This window comes from Furipterus horrens, unplaced genomic scaffold (assembly GCF_987537825.1).
Source record: "Furipterus horrens unplaced genomic scaffold, mFurHor1.1.pri manual_scaffold_2, whole genome shotgun sequence".
In the NCBI taxonomy this organism is placed as follows: Eukaryota; Metazoa; Chordata; class Mammalia; order Chiroptera; family Furipteridae; genus Furipterus; species Furipterus horrens.
The window spans coordinates 4,327,877-4,353,025 of record NW_028327172.1 but is presented as its reverse complement, the minus strand read 5'-3'; the positions used below and the strand labels follow the sequence as shown (position 1 = coordinate 4,353,025).

Genomic DNA, 25,149 nt, shown 5'->3' with positions numbered 1-25,149 from the left:
CATAAGAATCATTGGTTTGCCAGAGAGTGAGGAAGATGAACTAGAACTTGAAAAATTGAGTGAAGATATAATAAAGGAGAACTTCCCAGACTTGGGGAAGGGAATAGACTTGCAGGTCCAGGAAGCAAGGAGAGTTCCCAAGAGACTGGACCCAGGGAGAACCACTCCAAGACACATTATAATCAAAATGTCAAAAATTAAAGATAAAGAGAGAATCTTAAAAGCAGCAAGAGAGAAGAAAAGAATTATGTACAAAGGGGTCTCAATTAGACTATCAGCTGACTTCTCAAGGGAGACCCTACAAGCAAGAAGGGACTGGCAAGAAATATTCAAAGTAATGAAAATCCAAAACCTACAACCACGAATACTCTATCCAGCGAAATTGTCATTCAGAATAGAAGGACAGAGAAAGTGTTTCCAGGACAAAATAAAACTGAAAGAGTTCATTAGATCCAAACCACTGTTATATGAGATGTTAAAGGGACTGGTTTAAAAAACAGAAGCTAGGGAGATGAAACAAAGGCAAACTAAACAGGCAACGAGAGTGGAAAAGGAACTGTGGGTACGGGAAGCATATTGGGGGGAGGTCAACAGGGAGGGGGAGTGGGGAGAGGGAGGGAGATGATATAGGAATTGGGGATCATGGTAGGAGGGAATGGAATAGACGGAGAGAAGTTGGGAGGAACTGTATGCACAACTAATGGACATAATCTAAAAGGGGGGGACAACTGGAGGGAGGGGGGCCACCGGGTGGAGGGGAGCAGAGGGAAGGGAAATTGGCACAAATGTAATATTTTAATCAATAAAACACATTAAAAAAAAAATTCTATACAGAACATCGCAATTATGTTAAACTATTTACAAAGTAAATAAAGATGGAAAGAAACCAAAGATTTCCAGTGGATTTAGGCTTGGGTTCCAGTCCCAGCTGTGTGACTTGGGCAAGTCTCTTAACCTCTCTGAGCCTCGGCTTCCTCATCTAAAAAATGGGGACAGCTGGCCCCTTCCTCCCGTGTGGCTGTGTCTTGCAGCCCACTGCACGGCTGGGAGCCTCTTCAGCATCCAGTTCTGGGGGTGGGGCCCCAAATCATTTTTATTCGCTGCTTTGTGCTAATACATAACCACGTGATGCTTTTATAATAACTTCTGTAAAGAGTAACCAGACCCCTAAGTGCTCTCTGCCCCAAGGAGAGTGAGCTGAGCTCCTGGCCCCGGAGCCACCTGGGCGGCTCTTACACAAAGCCCAGAGGACCCCTCTTCCCTGCCCCTGTCCCGCCCCCGCTCACTCAGTGATCTCCTCCGTGACAGTGTGCTCCACCTGCAGGCGGGAGTTGACCTCGATGAAGTAGTGCTTGCCGTGCTTGTCCACCAGGAACTCCACGGTGCCCGCGTTCTCGTACCCCACCTGCGGGCGGCCGTGTCAGTACGCGGGCGGGGCGCCGGGGGCCTGGCGGGCAGTCTGACCTGCCGGTCGGTGCCATGAAAACAGACCGCAGGCAGCCGCCAGCTCTGCGCTGGGGAGGGGAGCACCCAGAGCCCACGGCCGGGCCCCTGCCTCGGTGTCTCCCCACGCGCCACCAGAGCCTCAGAGGGCTGCACCCAGCTTGCCTGGGCCAGGCAGCTGCCGAAGCTCCCGTTGCCCCAGGCTCAGCGCCCCTCCCCAGCGGCCTCCTTGGTTTTCCAGCACAGGGACCCCCCCACCCCACCCCACTCCATGTACCCCGGCCCCTTCTGGGCCCCTCCAGTTCTCAGAGGTCTTCAGAAAGTCCCCCTCTACTCCGCTCGGTTGTCACCTCAGACCACTACGCAAGGAGAGGCCACGAGAGAAATCAGCCAATGGTGACTCTCACTCAAAATTCAACCCTGAGGCCAGCTTCACTGTGGTCTTCCCGAACCACACGCTGGACTTCAGACAGCTCCCTCACACTTGTTGTGGAATGAGAATCACCACCAAAATCATCACCCAATTAACAGGACCAAAATCAAGGTAAAAACCCTCCTCATAAGAAAAAACCAAAACCGCAATTCTTAAATCAGTGCCTCGAGGTGACTGGCTGAAGCCCACCGCGGCGTGCCACCCTGGTTTTCAGGTTGGGGAAGATGACAGAACCGCCTGCCGCCCCCACTCCTGGACGGCCTGAGAGTCTGGGAGGGGCAGATCTGAGCAGACGCGCTCACTCGGGGCCGGGAAGGGAGCAGAGGTGGGGACGGGAGGCCTGGACTCGGAGAGGAGGTGGGCCCAGAGAGCAGGTCCAGCCATGGCAGGTGCTCCCCTGAGGACAGGGGACAGGTCACTGCTGGGGCCACGTCCGGCACCATGCGCCAGCAGAGCAGACTGGCTGAAGCCGGACCTCAGAGGTAAAGGTCATAATGAAGGTGACGCAGGGGCCGCTGAGAACGAGTGGAAGAACTGCCGCAATAGTGTTTCTTAGTCCTGAGGGGGCCCGCTGACCTCACCGCTTCTGCGCCACGCGGAAACCGAGTCTGCACGGGGCGCGGAGGGCTGGCTGGCGGGCTCTTCCCCTCCCTCCTCTCCGCCCTTCTGGGCCCCAGGCCTGGCCTCCGGGCCTGGCACCTCTGCTGTCCCAAGGACTCCTCATCAACCCACTGTCCCCCAACAGAGCCCCTCCCCGCTCCCAGAGCCGGTCACAGCGGGACCCAGTGATCACCGGCCCTGAGGCCCACGCCAGCAGGGGCCTGAAGCGAACCTGTAGGAGCAGGCTCCTGTCTCTAGGGGGGAAACTGTGCCCAAGAGCCCCTGCCCTTCACCTGCTTCGCAAGTTTGACAGAGTCGCTGGTGAGCCGGGCCCGAAGCTGAGGGTCCAGGTGGGCGGCAGGCGCGATCTCGACCACCTTCTGGTGCCGCCGCTGGATGGAGCAGTCCCGTTCGTACAGGTGCAGCACGTTCCCGTACTGGTCCCCTAGAGTGGGGGGCGAACGGCTCGGCTGCTCCTGGAACCCAAGCACCTCCTAAAGGCCCCCCAATCCCACACACCCGCCGCGGCCCATCCGTGCCCGCTCCCGGCCGCCGGGGCGGCCGCGGGAGGACTGGCGCAGCATGCGGGGCCCCGACCTGCCCAGCGCCCACAGCCCGGCCGGCACGGCAGGGCGGCTTCCTGAGGGAGAGCGCCCGGCCCGGCCCGATGGCCATGCAGCCGGGAAGGCCGGGCTTGCGGGCAGCTGCGGCCCGGGGACAGCCCCGCTCACCTAGGATCTGCACCTCGATGTGGCGCGGCTTCTCGATGAACTTCTCCACAAACAGGGCCCCGTTCCCGAAGGCGGCCAGAGCCTCCGAGTAGGCCCGGGTGTAGTTTTCCTCCAGCTCCTGGGGGCGGGCGCAAGCCGAGCAGACATTGGGCCCCTCTGCACCAGCCCGACCGGCTCCCAGACCTGCAGAGGCTCTGCAGTGGCTTCCCGGCCCCGGCCCCTGCTCACCTCGTAGCTGTGCACGACCCTCATGCCGCGGCCCCCGCCCCCGTAAGCAGCCTTGAAGATGATGGGGAAGCCGTACGTGTTGGAGAACTCATGGGCCTCGTGCAGGGACGTGATGGGGGCGTCCGTGCCAGGGACCACAGGGACACCTGTAGAGACAGACATGCGGGGCCTTAGCCATAGGCTGGAGTCCCTGCCAAAACCTGCCAGCCCCCCACCCCCGGAGGGCCCCTCTTGAGGAGCCGCACAGTCCCTGTGGCTTGCTTGCCACATTTACCTGCGGCGATGGCGATGGCCCGGGCCTCCACCTTATCGCCCATCTTTCGCACCACCTCTGGGCTTGGCCCAATGAACCGGACCCCGGCATCCTGGCAGGCCTGGGCAAAGTCCGCGCGCTCCGACAGAAACCCGTAGCCAGGGTGCACCGCGTCCACGTTGTTTTCCTGGGGACAGGGGTGGCAGAAGAGCGCCGTGCCCCTCAAGTTCCATCACACAGGCTGTGACCAAACCCTGTGGCCCTTGCGCCCCCCCCCCCCCCCGGCCCCTCACTTGCCCCGTCCATCCGTCCATCCATCCAACCACACACTTCCTACCGGCTGGCGTGGTGACTGGGCACAGCACAGGGAGGGCACAGGACCCTGCCTGGCCCCTACGAGGCAGCCCCGGCCCGGCTCACCTTGGCCACCTTGATGATGTCTGGGATGTGCAGATAGGCCTGCACGGGGGCGAGGCCCCGGCCGATGAGGTAGGCTTCATCCGCCTTCTGCCGGTGCATCTGGCCCGTGTCCTGCTCCGAGTACACGGCCACCGTGCGGATGCCCAGCTCCGTGCAGGCCCGGAACACGCGGATGGCGATCTCACCTGGGGGGACCGGGCCAACGGGACAAGAAGTCAGATTCCTGGGTCCTAAGAGAAGCCGATATCATGGCGGGGAGCCGGGTGGAGGAGGAAAGCTGAGGTTGGGGTTGGACCCATGGCTCCTCTTCCTGTCCCCAGAGCGCTCACCCCTGTTGGCCACCATGACTTTCTTGATGGGCTTGTACTCCAGGCGCCGGACATTTGGGGAGGCAGCGGGGGCGGTGGAGGTTCGGCGGATGCCCTGGAGCTTCAGGCCCCCACAGATGGTTCGGAACTTCAGCATCTGGGGAGGGAAGTCAGAGCCAGGCTAGAGCAACCTCAGCATGGAAGGTCCCTGGGAAGAGTGAGGGTCCCACCTCAGCCCACAGCAACCTCAGGCGAAGGCCAGCACCATCACCTTCCCCGTCCCCTGGGGGGCTGACTGGCCGCAGGGAGGGAAGTTCATCAAGCCTAGTGGGCCCAGGCTCACCCTGACACGCTAACGCTCACTGTTACAGCAGTTTCAGGGCCGCGCAGAGGCCCGGGGTGACCGAGCCGTGCATGCGCGTCCTCAGAGTCCCCTTCGATGCTCTCTGCGGGCTGCAGCAGCCCGGTTGGGAACCTCCCCCACCACCCTGACCCATGTGTGTCCCGCCCTTGGGGTTCTCTCTGGCTGGATGATGATTGTAACCATGGCCCAGGGAACCCACATCCCTGTGACCTCTCAGGAAGCAAAGCCTCTGTTCGGTTAAAACGCAGGTCTCCTTAAACAGCAGCAGCAACCTCCCTGTCTCCTGCGGGCTCCTGACACACCCTCGGTGAGTCAGCTGCGCGCAGGGAGATAGGCTGGGCAGAAAAGGACAGATTCTGCACGATGCCACTCACGAGGTCCCCAGAGTCCAGTTTACACACAGAGACAGCAGGACGGCCGGTGAGAGAGGCTGGGAGGGGGCAGGGAGTTAGGGTTCCATGGGGACAGACGAGATTGGGGTGACAAAGTTCTACAGATGGATGGGGGTGTGGGTCGGACAGCAGTGTGTGTGTACCTAATGCCGCCAGACTGGACACTTACAAATAGTTCATGTGGCAAATTCTGTTATGTGTGTTTAACCACCAAAAAAAAAAAAAAAAAAAGGATTTTTAAAAAAACCAACTGAGAGAAACTTACATCCCAGAATGTAGAACATCTTTAGAGGTAAACCTCATTTTACAGATGAAGAAAACCAAGGCCCAGACAAGTTTTAAAAGATTTGTTCAAAGTCACACAGCTGCCCACCCAGCCTGGCATTCGGTCCTTCACCCTCTCCCTTTATCTAAATAACCATGTGATTTATTTCTTAGTAAAGTTTAAAATGCTTGACTCAACCATTGGTTCTATGTAGGGAACATAAAAACATAATAAATAAAACAGATATTGGCTTCTTATGGCCAATGAGATGGAGAAGGAGAAATAAACACCAAATAGAAAGACGAGAAGAAACGAAAAAAGGAAATAAATAGAAAAAAGAGAAGAGGGAAGCTGTGGGACAAGGGAGAGGGGCCAGGCGCAGCCCGGCCCAGCGCGGGGACAGACTGGGCAGGCCCCTGCTCTCCCAGCATGCGTACCAGAGGAAGGAGCAGAGAAAAGGAAAATACAAGACAGGAATAAGGTCCTCTCAGATCCCAACTGGTGCCTCAAAAGTAAGAGAACAGGCAATATTTTGTGAGTTTCCTGGTAGGGGTGGGGGCCGGGGGGAGCTCCCTGGGGCTGGGTACGAGGGCGGGCGTCTCTGAGGAGGGGCGCACACCAGCATCTACACAGGAGAAGCAGAAGCAGGAAGCCACACACAGACCGGGGGGAAGCACCAGGCAGGAGGAACGGTGACCACCCAGGCCCGAGGGGAGGAGCTGGATGTGTTCAAGGTCCAGGGCCAAGAGCTGAGGGGCAGGGGCACCCAGGGGTGAGGAGAGGCTGAAGGTGCTGACAGCGCCTTGGGCTCCCAGCCTCTCTCCAGCCTCTTCATTTGCCTCCGAGCACCATGGTGGGAGGAGGAGGGGAAGACCTGCTGCACTTTGGGAAAGTCTCTGCACTGGAGAGCAGCGAGGGCTGCATGTTCGGGCCGTGCAGAGGCTGAGACGGGCGATACAGTGGGAGCAATGGGGGATGGACAGAACTGGGAGATGCCCTGGCCGGTGTGGCTCAGTGGACTGAGCACCAGCCTGTGAACCGAAAGGTCGCTGGTTCGATTCCCCGGCAGCGCACGTGCCTGGGTCGTGGGCCAGGTCCCCAGTTTGGGGTGTGTGAGAGGCAACCACACACTGATGTTTCTCTCACACATCATGTTTCTCTCCCTCTTTTTCCCTTCTTCCCCTTTCTCTAAAAATAAATAAATAAAATCTTTTGTAAAAAACTCAGTATTGTTTAAAAATTGGGGAGACTTGGGGGTGCAACAGGCAAGATGCACTGAAAGATCCGCTGTGGAAGATGAGGGAAAAGGAGTCGCCCAGGACAGCAGGTGGGAACGCCCTTCCCTGCAGCAGGAGGGACTGGAGAGAGCCAGGCCCCGTGGGGACAGGGCTGGAGCCCTCAGAAGAGCTCAGCGCAGGCAGGACGCCTGGATGTGGTTGGCAAATGGGTGGCTTTTGAGGCCATGGGCCTGGAGTAGATCAGCCGGCAGAGAACGGGCTAGAGAGGTTGGCAGGCACCTTTGGGCCACCCCAGCTGAGTGCGGAGGAGGAGGATGAACCAACGAAGGAGACCGGAGGGCCGCCCCAGAGAGGGGAGGAAAGGCGGGAGCACGCGCGCTGGGGAGCTGTTAGCCCTGAGAGGCAGAGAGCCGAGGACCGTGCAGGTCACTGCTCAAGTCAAGACAAGCCGTGGTCCAGGCGGGAGGCTGCGCCCGGGGTCGAACCCAGCTGCGTGAACACGGCATCAGTCCTGCTGGGCCCTGGCTCGTCCTCTAAAGTGAGAGATGCTGCCCTTACTTACTCATTACAAAGTGGGCGGAGCTGGCAGACAGCATGGTAACCAAGCGATCCAGGTTAACGTCGCTGGCATGAAGCAGACATCACGTGCCTCCTGAGAGGGGGCCAAGGAAGGCCTGCAGGTGTCTCTGCCAGGCTGTGGCCTAACACGGAGGCAACAGGAGCCAAGTCCAAACTAAGGGGCATTCCACAGAACAACTGGCCTGTACTCTTCAAACATGTCAAAGGTCGCGAAAGGCAAATGCTACAGAACTTCCGGGTTCAAAGAGACTAAGGAGATGTAACATGGAAATGCAGGTGTGACCCTGGACTGGACCTGGGATTTCTGTTCGACAAAGGACATTACAGGGATACCTGATAAATTTTAAATACGGTCTGTGTCAACGTTTAAAGGTTTAGGGGCATTATGCCTGCAACTTACACTCAAATGGCCCAGGGAGAAACAGAAGAATGAAACAACCGTGGTGAATAGCAGCGGTAGGGGAACTCGGGTAAGGAGTGTAAGAGGATTTTTTGTACTGCTTTTGCAACTTCTCCGTAAATCTGAAATTATTTCAAAATAAGAAGTAAAAAGGGCTATATTCCTAGCAGACACTGATGGAGGAGACCACCATGGGGAGCGACACTTGCTCACAACAGGTGCCAAAGTATCTGCTAGGTGCTCAGTGTTGGACACGCTTTTACCCCTTAACCTAAAGCCCAGTGAACGGCAGGTGCCACCTGGTTAGCTCCCCGCAGACCTCAACCAGCAGCTGGCTCCAGGTGACCTGGCTGGCCCCTGGGAGGGAAAGCCTTTCCTGGCTGAGAGGCTGGAGCAGGCGGGCCCTGGCAGTCGATGGTACACACACCAGAGAGCAGGTGTGGGGTGCAAATCTCATCCTGGCCACCAAACGCCTGCTCTGCACAGGGGTGCAGGCAGGATCTGCGGGCGGGGCAGGGCAGGGCAGGGCAGGGCAGTGTGAGTCCAAACTACCGCACAGGGCAAAGACAAGAAAAGGCAAAAGGCTGCTTCAGGGCAACGCAGCACCAGAACAGTAAATACAGGTGGCTGACACACCCTTAACACGCTCCCTTCACCAGAAACCATCGCGGTCAGAAGGGAGCAGTGAGGGGCCACTTTTGCCTGTTAAATGAGCACCAGTGCTGGAAACAGTGACGTCAGTGCTGGTGAGCCCCACCAGAGACAGGCCCGGGAGGTGCTGTCTGGGTACCAGCGCTCTGGAAGCCTTTGAAAAACCTATCAGGAGACTCTAAGATATATGTGCCCCTGGGCCGGGTCACTGCCATTCTAGAAATCCAACCCAAGGAAATGTGCTAAAATGGGACCTAGGGTCCCCTGCTGAGAGAGGAAGCTGGCCTAGACCTGTGACCTGAGCAATCCAGGCCCTGGGGAGCAGGGTGAGAGGAGGGGAAAGATCAGGGCCCTTGGGCTGGAGTCAGGCAGGAGGGAAGTGAGGCAGAGGGCAGCCCAGCCAGAGGCCAGAGCCAGCAGGCCTGGGGCTGCCTCCGTGGGGCCTGCCCTGCTGTGGGATCCGCGCGCCTGAGGCCTCACCTGCTCTGTAAGATCAGCCCCCCCCCACCTTGGCGGCTCGTCCTGGGGGTCAGTGGGCACTAAGTCTGAGCTGCTCTCACTACCCTCCCACAGCCTTTCCACCCAGATGAGCACAGGGGCCAAGAGGGAACCCCTGCCCTCCCCAAACCCCCACACTCAGACTCACGACCCACAGCATTGCTCTTACTCCCCGCCCACCGCAGAGCGGGGAACTCGGTGGGCATCCTGGGGCCAGGGCCAGTGCACACGGCTCCTGTGCACACAGATGACAGACTGGAGACCCACACCTGACTTGGGCGTGAGGGGACGCGGGGCTGTGCCCTCTGCAGAGCACTCACCCCTCACCAGCCAGGAGCCCTGAGCTGCTTCTGCCAAGGAGGCCCGCAGGCAGCCGGCTGCTCCGCCTGAAGTCACTGGCCCCAGAAGACAAAGTTCTCAGGCACCAGCTCGCTGGAGGCGTGGGCAGCAGCTAAGGCTGAAATGAGGGGAAGAGGGTGCTGCAGTGGAGCACCTTCCGGCCTCCTTCCACTCTGGGGCCCAGGAGGACAGGTGGGGAGGTTGGGTCATGCAGACAGGACACCAGGGAAAGGAGAGGGACAGCAGGCTTCTTGCTGCCACTGAGGTTAAAGGTGCAGAATCATCAGCCAGAGGGCAGAGGGTGGCCTGAGGCAGCTGGTCCCCAGGGGCTCTTGAGGATGACAGAGGCCATAAGTCACCCTGCCCCTCAGAGCCTAGAAAGCCTGCAACCCACTTCATGGCTTAGTCACACACGACAGCTCCCACCCCCCATGACAGGCTTGGGACCCGAGGACACAAAGATGAATAAAAACAAGTCCTCGTTCCAGACCATCCGCACTCCCCTCAGAGCCCAGAGCCCAGTCTTTCCTTCCCAGACCTGAAACCCAGGGGGCGGCCGCCTGGTGCTTCCTTGGGCCTTCCCAGGAGCAGCTCCAGCTGGCGGCAGATGTGGGCCGCCTCGCAGAGCCCCCTCCTCCTGGAAGCTGGGCCCTCGTGGGCTGTGTGTGTGCCGATGCCGCGATGGGTCCAAGGGAGGAGACTCCCATTGCTTCCTGAACCTTGTCCCAGCCCCTGCACAGCAATTGGGCACCAGAGGCAGAAGCCGCTTGGTTGGAGGCACCGGTGGGAGCCGCCCGGAGCAGCAGAGCACCCGAGGTGGGAGCCGAGGTCTCGGGGCACCCACCTCCCTTCCCACAACCCGCTGGAGGGGCTGCCTCTGGTGGTAAACAGGACCCCTGGCCCCGGTCCAGCCCTGGCTCCCTGCGGTGACCTGAGTGCCAGCACCTCCTCAGTGGCACTTTCCCAAAAAGAGCTTCCAGAGGACTGGCCTTCCCTCTGGCACTGTCCTGGCGGCATCCCTGTCTCCCTCGCACAGGAGGCAAGGGCGCTGCCGCAGGAGAGAGGTGTGGGCAGGGCGAGGCTCCCGCCGTGGGGCCACACTGTGCCCTGCTTTTCGGGTTTTTGATTGGTGGATGATAACCAGGAAGTCCTCAAGGTCACTGACAGTTTGGCTAAGAAGCTTCCTTAAAAACTGAGGGCCTTGTTCAGCCAAGCTGGGTCTAGGAAACCCCGGGCTCCGTGGCATGAGCTGACCCCTCTGGGGGCGCTGAGCCCGGGGCCAGCTCCTCACCAGCGCCGTGGCTGGGTCTCCGCGTAGGAAAGGCTGCCAGGTGCAGCGGGCCCCTGGCGACCTGGCTTGGGGACACTGCGGCACCTTGCTCAGCGATGGTGAGGCCCATGGGCAAAACTCTCCTCTCCTGAGCTCAGAGACCGGGGAAATGATGACTAAGAGGAAGCAACCAGCATCGCCCGCAGACTCTAGCCCGGCTGCCTCTCTGACAGGAGCTGACAGTCCCAGAGAGGCCTCTTTGCTACTCTTCCCAAATGCCAGCTGACAGCCAGACCCCTTCCTCAGCCTCGGGTTGTGCACGAGAGACAGGGAACAGCACGGCCTCCCACTGGGGACGTGTAAACACGCCTGCTGGCGACACCCGCCCCTGCCTCTCGGCAGGGCTCCACGGGCTGTCTACTTGTGTCTAAGCTTCAACTTTCTCCTCCAACCCCGGGCACTCAGTAAGCTCGGTGGTCTCCCTCCAGAAGGGAGTGATGACAGCCAGTCCCGAAGGAGCCTACGCCACCCCGGGGAGCGAGGCAGGGTGAAGGTCCTGACATCGTCTGCGCCGGTCCTGATGACCTGCCTGTGTCGCTTCTGCGTCCAGCGTTCCCCGGCCCCACCCGCATGCCCGGCCTGTGCCCGGGGCTCCCCACAGCGGTGCTACAGACACCAGCTCAGGGGACCCTCAGGCCTCCTCCTCACTCCCCGTACAGGTAACGGGCCCGGGGTAATGGGATTAAGTACACCCACGGTCTCCCAGCAGGCCCAGATTCGAGCCCAGTTTCCGTGCTCCCTGCAGAGCGGGAGCCCTGACGCATCGCACACGGAGTCAGGCACGGTGGCTTTCCTCAGAAGCACAGTGTGACAGGCACTTGGAAACAGAGACCACGCCTGATAAAACGACGGCACTGAACCGGGCTGCAGCGGGGCCGCCTACGGCACCCTGCCCCCCCCCTCCCCCCCCCACCGAAGAGCGGGCTGGCAGGGCTGGGTAGCCCTGAGAAGCTAGGGAGTTTCAACTGGTCCAGTCAATCATCAAAACGGCACCAGAAATCTCACCACTTCAGAGCTGAGCTACCTCCCAGGCGGCCCTTGTGACCGCTGTCGGGCCGTCACCGTCTCAGTTTTGGTCCAGGTGATACGGCCCGTGTGTGCAGGGCGGCCACGCTCTCGGCCAGAGCAGCCTGGCGGGACCAGGGCAGGGCGGCCACCTGAATGGCCCTGGAAGGCTCCTTCAAGGGTTTGTGTTGCTCCTACCCTGACATCCCTGTTCTTCACGCAGCATCTCCACCAGCCTCCGAGGGCGGCTGCGGGCAGGAGGCCCGGCGGGAGAAAGGCCAGGGCTCAACCTCAGGGCTGGCTGGCCAGCAGGTCCGCTTCAAAACCCACTGTCTGGGCCAAGCCCCCCGGCACCGACACCTCGGAGGTGGGTTAGAGAGCAGCCGGGGCGGCGATGAGGAGGAGAACTCGTCAGAAACAGGGCCCAGGAATCTCCAGATTAACCAGCGAGGCTTCTCTACGTGACTCCCTACTACCCCCCAGCACCCCCAGCAGCCCACCAGGCTCTGCCCCCCGCGCCCCCGGCCTCAGCAGCAGCCAACAAAGCAGGTCAGAGCCATGAAAAACGGTTTCCCAGCAGAAACCTCACGCCGTGGCGGAAGCGAGCCTCTGATGGACGGGGCTGCTCTCCCTCTGCCTCTAGAGCCCCTTCCTCCAGGCAGCCCTGTGCTGCCCTGTGTCCAGAGGGAGTGGGGGGACACCCAGGGCTGGCAGCCGGCGGGGACAGATGAAAGGAAAGGACCACCTGACCTTCGGGGCTGCAAACCGTGGGTATCAAAGTGCCCAGAAGACAGACTGAGGCTGAGCTTATAGGTGGGGATGCAGAAGCCAAGAAGGTGGCAGAGGAAGGAGGAAGAAGGTGAAAGAGAACACCGAAGGCAGGACGCAGCATGGAGGAGACATGCACGTGGGCCTGGGACAGCCCAGCCAGCGGCGCCTGCCCTGGGAGGCCCGCGGAGCTTCAGCCCCGGCCAGCGTGGCTCCACATCTCCCAGGCCGCGGGAGAGAGGGGAGGGTGGGACAGAAACATCCGGGACAATGAGCACGGCGTGGGCCACGGGGTTTGTGGACTGCGGGGTGGGAGGCTGCGAGGAAGGAGGCGAGGGGGGGTCTCGGAGCCTGCGGGGAATGGCAGGGAAGTACAGGCACAAGTGGGGGGCTGGCGGGTCCCAGCCTCATTGAGGGCAGGACGACTTTCAGGGCGAACACTGCCCCCTGGCGCAAAAGGAGCGCTACTGCCGACCTGCACACGCCTGCCCCGTCCCTGAGCCGCGGTGGGCCGCCTCTGGCCCTGAGTTCTCCCCATCCTTTCACACCGGCTCAGGGGGGCCTTCCTGGACACCCCCGCCTCCTCAGCTGGCTCGGGTGTCCTCCCCGGGGCAGCCATTCCAGCTCTACCATTGTCCTTGCCACCCCCCACTGCCCTCCTGCTTAGGAAGCCTCTCCTGAAGGTCACATCTGTGTCCTCGGGAAGGAGCATTTAATGTTATAACCCATCTCAACGGGACACTGTGAGGACCTTGGGGACAGGACCCTCCATCTGTTCTGTCCCCCAGAGTCTCCCTAGCACTCTGCATAGTGCCCGCCACTGAATTACATGTCTGGGGAATGAACGAACACACAAATGAGTGGATGGACGGAGGGCTGGCTGGGTGACAGACGGCTGGATGCTCCAGGTCACACAGTGAGTCTGCAGAGGCGCGTGAGCCCAGAAGTATTACAAGCTCTTAGAGATTAACAAGGCACGGCCCCCGCCACGCAGCACACGCACGTCAGCGGGACGGACAAGCAGCGCGTGCACGTGGAGCAGAGCCCCAAGTGTCGGCACAGAAAGTCAGAGGGGCGAGACCGGCAAACAGTGCCGCACAAAGGTGTGGGCGGGAGCTTGCGGGCACTGAAACGTGGGCGGCGGGACAGAAGAAACCGGGCAGGGAGAAGAGGAGTGCAGTTCAGGGCGCCCCCTCTGCCATTCTGAGGACGCAGGATTTGGGGAGGACAGACCAGAGACAGAGGGCAAACGAGAAAGACGTCCTAATGCAAGGAGGGATCATGAGAACCGAGTTAGTACCGCCGGCACCTGTTAGATGAGGGGGGAAGAGGCCACAGGTCAGGGTGACGCTGGGCTCCTGCTCCAAGGGCAGGGTGAAGGCCAAGTTTAAACAAGGGGACTCTGAGGAGGAAAGTGGCATAGAGAGTAGATACTTAGAAAAAGCTAGAATTCCTCTCCCCAGAGGAGAGAAACTATTGCATTGAGAGGCGGCAGCTATTTTAAAAAGGCAACAAGAAAGAGCTCTAGGAAATTAAAAATAGCGTTGAAGACATTTTAAAACATAATAAACAGAAGAATTAGAAGACAGTCGAGGACATCACCAGAAAGCACAGCAATAAGACTTGTCGCACGGCCAACAGGAGAAAGGCACGGAGAGGTGAGGCCAGGTACAGGGAGCCCGGGCCCGCTTCCGGGAGGCCCCAGGGCGAGCAGGGGAGAATTACCCAGGACGCTTCCTGGGGCTGAAGGACGTGCCCCGCAGTCTCTGAGGTTCCAGCACGAAGCCCAAAGTCACGCCTGGAAATGGGATCCAGGGGCAGCCCACTGGCTTCCTGTATTCATTTCTCGGGGCTACGGTACGAATGACCGCAGGCCTGGGGGCTTGAAACAACAGAAGTGTACCCTCTTTTCGTCTGGGAGGGAGGAGCTCAGCATGTTCCACTGGGGTGAAATCAAGGGGCTGGCAGGGCCCCGCTGCCTCCAGAGGCTCCCGGGAAGTGTCCTTCCTCGCATCCTCTAGCTTCTGGTGGCTGCTGAAGGCCTCTGCCCGTGACTGCCCCATCCCAGTCTGTCTTCACACAGCCTTCTCTGCAAAATGTGCCTAATCTGCTGCCTCTCTCTCTGAGGACATGTGTGGATGCATTTAGAGCTCCCCAGACAATCCAGGATCATCTCCCCATGTCGAGGTCCTTCACTTCATCACAAAGGCTGGTTTTCCTTATAAGGTGACATTTACAGGTCCCAAGGATGAGGCCCTAGGTGCATCATCACTCAGGCTACTACACATCTAAAGAAAACAAGGACAAGGTGGTCACATCACAGTCTTCAACAGTGACACGGAGCCAGAAGCTACTTCTAAGGGAAAATGTTCTCCAACCTAGAGTTCTCTACCCAGTTAGACTATTAATCAAGTGTCGGGGCAAAATAAAGATATTTCAGACATACCTGGCCAAGGAAAGTTTACCTCCGTCATGCCTATTTGCCCGGGAAACTCCTGGGGGACAGACGCTAACAAACAAGGGAGGAAATGAACCAAGGCCGAGGAAGACTTGGGATGCAGGGACCTGGGAAGCCCGCACAGAAGGAGGCAAGGGGAAGGACTCTCAGCGAGCGGGGAAGGAGGCTCCTGCGTGCGGGCTGTCTAGCCGCCTAGGGCACCACAGGGCAGCAGCAGAGGCCAGAAAGCTTCCAGGGGTAGGGACTTCCCCAGGGGGAAGAAGGGGAGGCTTAAACAAACAAAAAAGGCTGGATTATTTGAAGTCTCTGAAGCAATAGAGGAAATAACAATTGACAATGTGACTCGGGACAAAGGAACGAGGCAAACAGTAACTCCTGGAAACTGGGAAGTTATACCAGAAAATGTTACCACATATACACACGGTATCCTCAAGGGTGAGCATTAACTTGATTTCAATAATGTAAAAACTAAAAATGTGCTTCAACAGAAACGGTCTATGCTGAGAGGACCGGGGACAGTGGGCCCAAGTCTAGGGGCTGGCTCGGGGGAGGTGACAGGGAGCTAACCCTTCCATAGACGGAGGCCAATAAACTGAGCCCGATGTTACCTGGAAACAGGAGGGGAAGCAGCTAGGCGTTAAAGGGGCTCTCTCAGGGGGGCCAGCCAGGGAGGCCGGGCTGGACAGGGACTGAGGGGTTTCTCCAGGCCTCGTGGCACAGTGTGACTTTCTGAAGTGTCCGCATGTACTATTTCGATGAAATAACAGTTAAATTTAACCAGAGGACAAGCATGCTCCACAAACAGTTGCACTTCCCCTTCTTCCCTAATCCCCAGGGGCTGCACCCTCCAGGGTGGCTGGGTGTGCTTCCCCTTTGCTGATTTCACACTGATTAGACATCTGGGTACCCAGAACCATGTGCTTGTGTTCTAATTCTTCCATAAATAATTTACTGTCTTTTTTACCTTGCTTTTTTCACCCAATATAATATTTGGAATCTATTCACAGGACACAAGGAAATGTAGCTCAGCAACTTCAATGGCTGTGTAATAATATTAAGTGTACAATTTATCTCAGAGAAGGAAAACTCTGACTCCAAAAAACCTCCGCTGCCTTGCGGCATACCTCTTCTGGGGAAAGGCTAAGGGAGTAAACCCCGACAGAAAATCCGGAGCCGGAGTCCCTAAGGCGGTTTGACGTTGTAGTCAACACCGGCAACTCCTGCGGCGCACCTGAAGCCAAGCTGTATTGACTCCGTCTTTCCCTTGGACCCTTCAGCTGCGAAGAGAGGGGGGGTCTGCTGCATGGGCAACAGCAGACCCTCCATATCACCCTGCCCAGGCTCTGTAGCTTCAGCTTCACTGGAGAGGACACTCCAGCGTCATTGCAAGATGTCGATTCAACACGGGAGGAGACAGATACCGTGTCACTCCCGAGTCGGACTGCACAACCATTCTCGGCGGTGCAGATAGACTCTTAAGAAGCTACACCATCGTCTCTCGAGACGGACGGCTGCTGACGACGACGACAGTTTATCCATGCCCAGCTGAGGGGCCTACAGGTTGTTTTTCAATTTTAACCAGTAAGAACTATGACACGTAGGTTGGCAAATGGTTGCTGTTGAAACCGGGCACCAGGTGCATGAACTTCACTGTACTATTCACGCCATTCTCTATGTATGTTTGAAAATAGTTATGCTAGAAAGTCTATTAAAATATTAAAAATGAATAACCGTGGTCCCATACACAAAATGTGCAAGAATTCCTCTAAGGTCTACACCTAAAATTGGAACTGCCACATGAGATGGTAGGCACGCTTTCAGGGTCTATGCTGCCGTATTGCTCCCACGTCCTAGTCATTTCTGCAGCCATGTGGAAGGATAACTGCTCTTCTACTTGCCCACCTCCCTGCCAGCTCCTCTACTGTCAGACTTTGATTTCTGTCAATCTCATGGGCATAAATTTTCATTTCCCTGCTCGGTAGTAAAATTGGGTATTTTCTCATGATTGTGGAAATAATTTTAGGTTTTCTCTTTGATGAATTGTCTGTTTGTATCATTTGCTCCTTTTTCTGCTGGGCTGGTTGTCATTTTCTTCCTGAGCTGTACTAAATCTTTTTTTTTTTAAATCCTCATCCGAGGACATGCTTATTGATTTTAGAGAGAGGGGAAGGGAAGGAGAGAGAGAGGGAGAGAAGCACTGATGTGATAGAAACATAGATTGGCTGCCTCTCATACATGGCCCTATTGAACCCGCACCCTAGGCATGTGCCCTGACCGGGAATCAAACCCGTGGCCTTTTGGTTTACAGGAACAATGCTCCAACCAACTGAGCCACACCGGCCAGGGCTGTCCTAAGTCTCTCTGCATTGTAGACATGAGTCTATTCTTCATTATAAAGGTGGTAGACGTGAGAAAATGCCTAGCAAGTTAGAGGAAGAGGAACGGAAAAGAAAAGGGCTGCAGAAGTAGAGATGGGGGTGCGGGTAAAACCCGGAGCAAATGGGGGAGGAAGGCTCTGAGGCTCAGGTTGAAGGCTGGCCTTGAACTGGACGGAGAACGCACCCCCCTCTGAGACCAAACATCTCCGTGTTCTGGGGCAGTCCTAAAGTACAACACCCCAGTGTCTGGCCACAGGCTGCTATAAGGGTGCAGCTGATCGGGACCCAGGGGTCACCCAATGCACAGCCTCAGTCAGGGTCTGAAAGGACCAGTGGCTTTTGCACTGTGGCTCTCCAGGCCGAGGAGCCCAGCATTGTGTTGCGGGAGGCATGGCGGGAGAAGCAGCAGCCCAAGCAGACAGGTCTGCAGCTGACAGGGCTTCCTGTTCACGTAGAAACCCCTTGTTAGCCACGGCTGCTCCAAGGGGCAGGACTAACGCGCTTCAGCTGCACCAGAGACGGCTGGGATTCATCGTGAAGCAACGCATCTGGCCAGGCAGCCCAGTAACACAGATCAGTTAGAAAAGGCAGTGGCGTTTCCCTCTGAGGGCGCTTGAAAGGGACTTAGTTTTCTGAATGGATGGGTTTAGGTCGAGAGAGTCTTCTGGAAGAGGAAAATGTGAAATGGACGGTATGAGATTTCTTAAATTTCTGTTGTGATGCTCTATCCTTTGAGAATGAGAAGCAAAGCAGTTTTCTACCTGTATTTGGCATGCTCCTGCAAAACGCTGTTTTAATATTCCTTCTTTACAGAAAAAAAAAGCAAAAGTTAGACACGCCTGGAGTTTAGATATTAAGTACGTTTTACTTTAAAATGAACCATGGGCCCTGGCTGGGTAGCTCAGTTGGTTAGAGCGCTGTCCCGACACCAAGGTTGCAAGTTTGACCCCGTCAGGGCACGTACAAAAATCATCTAATGAACACATACATAAGTGGGACAACAAATCTGTGTTTCTCCGCCTCTCTCTCTCTCTCATATGAATAAATAAAATAAAATAAAATGTACCACGAGCCAGGGATTTGGAGCCCTCAGAGCAACCTGGCTGGGAGATGTTAGCAGCAAGACCAATTACTGGTCTTCCCGCTCCTCCCGAACCCCTGACTCTGTCAGCCAAGGAGATGCTAACGAGCTGAGGGCTGCAGGTGTTAGTGAATGCAAATGCGAACTGTTCAGTTAAAACCTGAATTTCAGATAAAGAGCATTTTTTTTTTTTTCGGATACAAACTTCATCACCTCCCCGAGAGCCACACCTGAAAAACCGCCCAGGCAGCCAGGTATGCCACCCTGACCCAGAGACCAGCAGCGAGAGGAGGGGCTGGGTGAGTGGCCTCCTCTTCCATTTTCCCTTTTGGCTACGGAACCCAAAAAGAGGCCTCTGCTTCTTTCGTGAGGCCTGGAGTACAGAGCGCTTAGTTCGGTCAGTGCACGCGGATGAGCCAAGGGAGAAAGGCTGAAGCCCTCTCTCCACGCCTTAGGGTAGCTCAGAAGCCTTTCTGCAACACCGACTAACCTGCGAGGCTATCAGAATAAAAACTTTAATAATCTCAACATGAAAATTATTCTTTTGTTTTTAAGGCACTGATTTATATTGTTTCTTAACACCCTTTCTCTTCCTCCCTCTCTATTTGGAATTTTTAAATTCTATTTTTTTTTTTTCAGTTAGATTTGACATTCAACTGGGAGGAGACGAGCACATTCGGCCTGCTCGATGTCCAGCCACCTTCTCGTTCACTTAACTCCCACGGGAGCAGCCTTCATTTTACTAAACAAGGCCCCACAGGCCCCACAGGAAGCGGCCAGCCTATCCAAGTCCAGAGTCCCTGTGTTCTCACCTCGCTTGGTTCCTGGTTTGCATTAGGGGCCCCAAACTGTTACACTGACCCAAATACAACTGAGTTGGAGTGAAGACTTTCTACCTGAGCTGGGGTCTTCCCATGCTCTGAGGCCCCGAAAGAGAGGCCGAGCGTGCACCTCTGCCTCGCCAGGGGGCCAGGGCCAGGGCCAGCAAGCAGTTACAAAACTCGGAGCGAGTTTCTTCACTAAGTCAGTCTTTTAGCTTACCAGACCACTCCCGGGGGCCAGGTGTTTGCGTGTGTGTTGTTGAGAGCATTATTGAGATACAATCCATATACCATACAGTTCATATAGTTATGTCCCCTCTTTAATCGCAGATGCATAAAAGAAGCTGCAAAACAGTTATTCTCTGGAGCATTTGAGACCTGGCTCCCTGGCCTGTGTCATCAGTTTCGCTCAGATAACCTCATGAAAATTCTCTACAGCTTTGGACGTTTCTTACACCGACACCACTTTTTGGCTATTGTGAACAATGCTGCTATGAACATGCGTAGAAGCCTTTGGGGGGGGTCACGTGTTTTCATTTCTCTTGCGTATGTTTTCAGAAGTGGCACCGCTGGATCGGATGGTCACTGCAGGTGGAACTGCGTGAGGAGCTGGCAGGCTGCTCCCCACAGCAGCTGTCCCCCTCCTCGTCCCACCGCATTCACGTCTCTCCGATTAGCCCGCCTAGGGGGCGTCGAGTGGCCCCGCACTGTAGTTTTGATTTACATTTCCCTGATGGCTAATGGCACTGAGCATATTTTCATGTGCTTACTGACCATTGTCTATCTTCTTTGGAGAAATACCTATTGAGATCCTTTGCCCATTTTTAAATTGGATTATTTTATTATTATTATTATTGTTATTACTATTATTATTTTTAATCCTCCACCTGAGGATATGTTTGTTGATTTTAGAGAAAGGGGGAGAGGGAGAGAAAAACATTAATCAGTTGCCTCTCATACACACCCTAACCAGGGACCTGGCCCACAACCCAGGCATGTGGTCTGACTGGGAATCAAACCAGCGGCCTTTCACTTTGCTGGACAACACCCAACCCACTGGGCCACCCCAGTCAGGACACATTGTGTAACTGTCTTGATTGCCATAGCTTTGTAGTAAGTTTTGAAATCAGGATGCGTAAGTCCTCCAACTGTGTTCTTTTTCAAGATTCTTTTGGCTGTTCTGGTTCCCTTGCATTTATTTAATTTTAGAATCATCTTGTCAATCTGTGGAAATAAAGGCAGCTGGGATTGTGATAGGGACTGCACCGAATCTGTAGATCAAACTGGCGAGTATTGCCATTTAACAACATTAAGTCTTCTCACCCTGTTGTGTGGCTCAGTGGGTTGGGTGTCGTCCCACAGACTGTAGGGTCACTGGTTCAATTCCCGGTCAGGGCACATGCCTGGGCCAGGTCCCTGGTTGGGGGAATGCAAGAGGTAACCAACCAATCGATGTTTCTCTTCCTCTCTTCCTCTCTCTCCAAAAATAAATAAATAAAATCTTTTTAAAAAATTAAGTCTTCTGACCCACAAACATGGGGATTCCATTTGTTTAGGTCTTCTTTAATTTTTTTCAAAGTTTTATAGTTTTCAGATCACAAGCTTTATACTTCCTTTGTTAAATGTATTCCTATTTTATTCTTCTTGATGCTATTGTAAATATAATTTCTTTCTTCATTTTCAGTTTGCTCGCTGCTACTGTTAGGAATACAGTTGATTTTTGTACATTAATATTTGTCCAACAACCTTCCTGAACTCACTTATTAGTGCTAGTAGATTTTTAGTGAATGCCTTAGGTTTTCCTATACAAGATCGTGTCAGCTGCAAATAAACTTTTCCTTCCTCCTTTCCCGTCTGTATGCCTTTCACTTCATTATCTCTCATAATTGCCCAGGTAACCGAATATGGACCTGGTGACTGATTTCAATTGGGAGGCAGACCCTCCCGCTGAAGCAGCAGCTGCTCTGACCCCCGGCAGGCAGCCGGTAGCTCTCCTTCTCCCACTTCTCCTGGCTGGTTCCTCTCTGCTCGCTTCCCTGTGCCCCCCATCTCTGCCCACTCTGTGTCCAGGAAAACACCCCTGCAGACAGAGGCGCCTCTGCTCCCTTGCTTACTGGCCGGCTGCCCAGGGGTTCAGCCAAAGGGAGGCACAAGACAGAGAGAGGAGGGTGGGAGGAGAGAGCACGGGGCATATCTTCCCCACTCTCTACGGGCTCTGGGGCCGCAGTCCTGGCCAGGGTTGTGTCCTGCCACTATGACAGTCCCTGGTGGGTGTCCCAGCCTCCACACTGTCAACCCTCCATTTCCTCTCCTGACCCCTTCAAGCCTAGCATGTTGCTCCTCCCCGAGTGCCTCAACTTCCCTTGGGTGCCCGACTTACATGGGCTGATTTGGTTTTTCAGAACTGGTGTGTGACCACCCACATTGCTGGCCAGCCTTTACAGCCTGTTCTGGGGGACACCCGCACCGCACACATCCCCCAGAGGAAGGCACTGTGGAACCTCGCTCGGCGTGAAAACATGGTTCTCCCCGCAGTGCAGAGTCCATGAGCCAAGGAAATGGCAAGGGAATTCAGTGGCCCAGAGCTTCAGTTTCCAAAAGGCAGAAGTAAACAGCAACCCCGACAGGCTGTGACCTTGACTGGGGTTGCTGCTGCTCTCTCTCCCTATTCTTGACCCCCTGGAAAATGTAGCTCTGTAACCCTTAAATTTGACCTTTCGCTCTCTGCTTTGGAGTTCAAGCATGAAAACTGGGCCAGAGGCTTCCCAGAGATGGTGCCCTGGGCCCCCACTATTGCTGGTTTTTATCCTAATGACCACAGCCACCAGGCAGTGCCAAAACCACTGATGCTGTTTGCGTTTGCGTGCGCTGGCTACTGAGCGCCAGTGATTGCTTTAACCCGCATCACCTCATTTAATTATCAGAAACTTTGTAAGGCAGGTGTTAAGGACCCGCCTGTGAGCAGATTTAAGATCTATGACTCAATACAAGTTAACACACTCTCTTCCCTGCCTGCCAGCCTCCCTCTACGCCTCCTCACCCCCCCAGCTTGGCACCTGGCCAATCCCAGGCCTTGGATCACTGTGTGAAGGGCCTCCTCCCCCTTCAGCTGGGTCAGAGTCACACCCATGTCTTGTCCCCTCTCTACCAAAGCCCTTCCTCATCACGGTCACACTGCCCCTCCATGGAAGGAGGCCCGCTGGGCACCCCGCTGAGTGGGGCAGAAACTTCCCCTGCGGTGTTCTGCAGAAACGATCAGAGGCTCAGAGGCTCACACCCACCTGCGCCCTGATGTGCACACCCAGGAGGGGCCAGGAGCTCTGGCAGCAGCTCTGAGCAGGCCGACTGGCCAAGCCTGGGAGAAGTCAGGCTGCTGGAAATTCCCTGGGGAGGAGGGAGCACCCCAGCTGAGAACTTCAGACCTTACGGGAAAACTGGGTTTGGACTGAGGTAGTAAGTGAATTACGAAACCTCCAGGTGACAAACGGCCTTTCGCATCTTCACAGTCCCAACCCCAAGGGCACATGTACAAGGATGCCTGCCCCTGTCTGAGGGAAGAGGTGGTGTCTTATAATAACAGTGAAAACAATTATTCATAATAGCTACACGTGTCTGTTAAGTGCCAGGCCCTGGACAAGGCACCACTCAGGTCATCCTCCCAACACTTGTAATGTGGGTATTATTCTACACGACAGCTTTATTGCGCTGTCACTTGCATATTATAATTATATTTGACAATATTTTTATGGCAGTTTATAAAGTACTTTAATAGAGGCTCTCATATGTTGCTAATGGCCACCTTGACCAGCCGGAAGGGCAGGATGATCTTCATTTCACAGATAAGGAAAACCGGGCTTTCCAGCCCCATCTGCTGTGGCCCCCCCCCCCCCCCGCCCGTACCCCAGCACTGTTTCTGAACTCACTCTCCCGCAGGATAAAGGGAAGGATAAAGGGGAAAGCAGCTAAGGTCCTAGAAGGCTGGGGATGATGGAGTGCCAGCGAGGGCAGCCTTGAAGAGGAGGTGGGGACCATATGTCCCCATGCGCTGCTGTAGACCGTGCACTGCTCTGATTCCGTGGAAAGGGCAAGGTCTCAGAGTCAGAAAAGTCAGATTCAAATCCTACCTCTGACACCATCTGGTTGTATGACCTTGGGAATCACGCTGTCTCTCTGCACCTGTATGATATTGTAATCTATAAGAAATATGAGGCCTGTCCATAAACTATCCAGCCATGTACTATGAAAGACAGACATTTCTTGAAGAAGGTACAAGATACAAGAAACATTGTACACAGGACAATGATGCCTCAGTCCCCTTCAAAGTAGGCACCTTGGGACCTCACAAAATTCTCTTAGTGTAATGAGCTTCTTGAAGAAATCTGGTTCATAGGTAGCGGTTTGAATCAGCTCATTAGCAACTGCACCATGATGTTCCTTCTGCTCTGGTAGAAGCTGGGGAACGAATTTTGCCATGACGCGTTTCATGCCAAGACCCTGCATCAAAATCTCAGACACAGTGGTGTTTGGAGTCCCCAGATGAGCTTCTAGTTCTCACACTGTCAGTCACCGACCTTTGTTGATTGCAGCCTGTACACGCTAAACATGCTCAGGTGCTCTGCTCGTTGCAGGCCTTCCAGAACTTGGATCACTTTCAACAGACTCTCGACCATCTTTGAAGCGTCTGTGCCGCACTTTTATTTGTGCTGCACTCAATGCGTCATCCCCGAAAGCCTTCTGAATCACCTGAATAGTTTCTGCGGAGGAATGTTCAAGCTTAACGCAAAATTTGATGCAGATTCATTATTCTACTCACTCAGTCATTCTGAATGCGACAGCCACACAGTACACACGCTAACTCAGCGGTGTCTACCACCCCGCTGACTAGTACAGTGAAGGCGTCCTTGTTCACACATGCGCATTCCAGCCCGCTGGCCTGGGCTGCCAGGTTACAGCAACGTCCCACAAACCGTTCTCGTTATATCAGGTTGGTGTGAAAGTAATGTCTGACTTTTTTACAAGAAAGTTTTAGATACTATTTATTAAATTTGTGCCTCTTCTTATAATTTTTTGATGTCACAGTGACTAATTTATACCTTACTTTTTCAGATTATCAAAGTATTGTTCATAATCATCTGCAATATTTGAACCCATGTTCGTCCCATCTAAAGACCACATTAGAAATGTTTTACTCTGTGAGTTTCATAAAAGTGCCAATACAAGGACAGCAGCAAAGTCTAGTCAGAGCCCTTATGGGGATGATGCAGGGACTGAAAAAGAAGTTGCAGGAGGTGGTTCTCCCATTTCCAAAGTGGGGATTTCAGTTTAAAAAATGAGCCAAAAGAGGGTCATCCAAAAAAACTTGATTCCGAAGTGTTGGAAGCTGTTGTCACAGAAAACCCCACCATCACCTCTAGGGAATGTGCAGAACAATGTAACGTAGACCATACAACCGTGCTACGCCAACTGAAAAGGATCGGAAAGGTGTCAGTGGTTGGAAAATGGGGCCCATACGAACTGTTCTCCAGAGAATCTGCAACAGTGCGTTGACTGTTATGAATCATTGCTTTATATTAAAAGTGGCTGTACTTTTTCCTGACTATATATATATATATGAAATATATAATTACATATGAAATATATAATTTGGTTTTTGTCCCTGCTTCCTGGTACAGAGCTCATGAAACCCTTATAATTTTCTGCGGGTAGGGGAGACAGGAACATCTTTTGTTGTTCATAATAAGCCCCTTTTGAATGCATCTGAGTCTGTGCAGATGAGATCACTCCTAGGGAGTCCCTACACAGCTTCAGGATGGGGGCTGGTTGGCAAAGAAACCAACCCTGAGATTAGAGAGTTGGGCGGGGGTCAGGGCTGGAGACTGAGTTAATCACCAATGGCCAATGATGTAATCAACCTTGCCTATAAAAGAACTCTAAACAATGGGGTTAAGAGAGCTTCCAGGTTGGTAAATGCATCCATGTGCTGGGAGGGAGACGCACACCAACTCCATAGGACAAGCTCCCGCCCTGGGGGCCCTCCCACACCTCACCCTATGCACCTCTTCATCTGGCTGTATCCTTTACAATAAACTGGCAGTAGTAAGTAACACACTTTGAGTTCTGTGAACTGTTCCTGCAAATCATCAAAACTGAGGAGGGGACCAAGGGA

At 54.9% G+C, this 25,149-nt stretch overlaps 1 protein-coding gene across 2 annotated transcripts in view; it reads right to left on the bottom strand.

The window, feature by feature from the left end:
• Positions 1 to 25,149, bottom strand: part of PC (pyruvate carboxylase) — a 90,053-nt gene that overhangs the window by 20,190 nt on the left and 44,714 nt on the right. For both annotated transcript variants that reach the window (XM_090257950.1, XM_090257951.1), the window contains exons 2-8: positions 4,438 to 4,573; positions 4,109 to 4,293; positions 3,710 to 3,875; positions 3,436 to 3,581; positions 3,208 to 3,325; positions 2,770 to 2,921; positions 1,287 to 1,405 (exon numbers count right to left, since the gene is read on the bottom strand). In XM_090257950.1, coding sequence (XP_090114076.1) covers positions 1,287 to 1,405; positions 2,770 to 2,921; positions 3,208 to 3,325; positions 3,436 to 3,581; positions 3,710 to 3,875; positions 4,109 to 4,293; positions 4,438 to 4,573 — 1,022 coding nt within the window. The remainder of the gene's footprint in view (positions 1 to 1,286; positions 1,406 to 2,769; positions 2,922 to 3,207; positions 3,326 to 3,435; positions 3,582 to 3,709; positions 3,876 to 4,108; positions 4,294 to 4,437; positions 4,574 to 25,149) is intronic.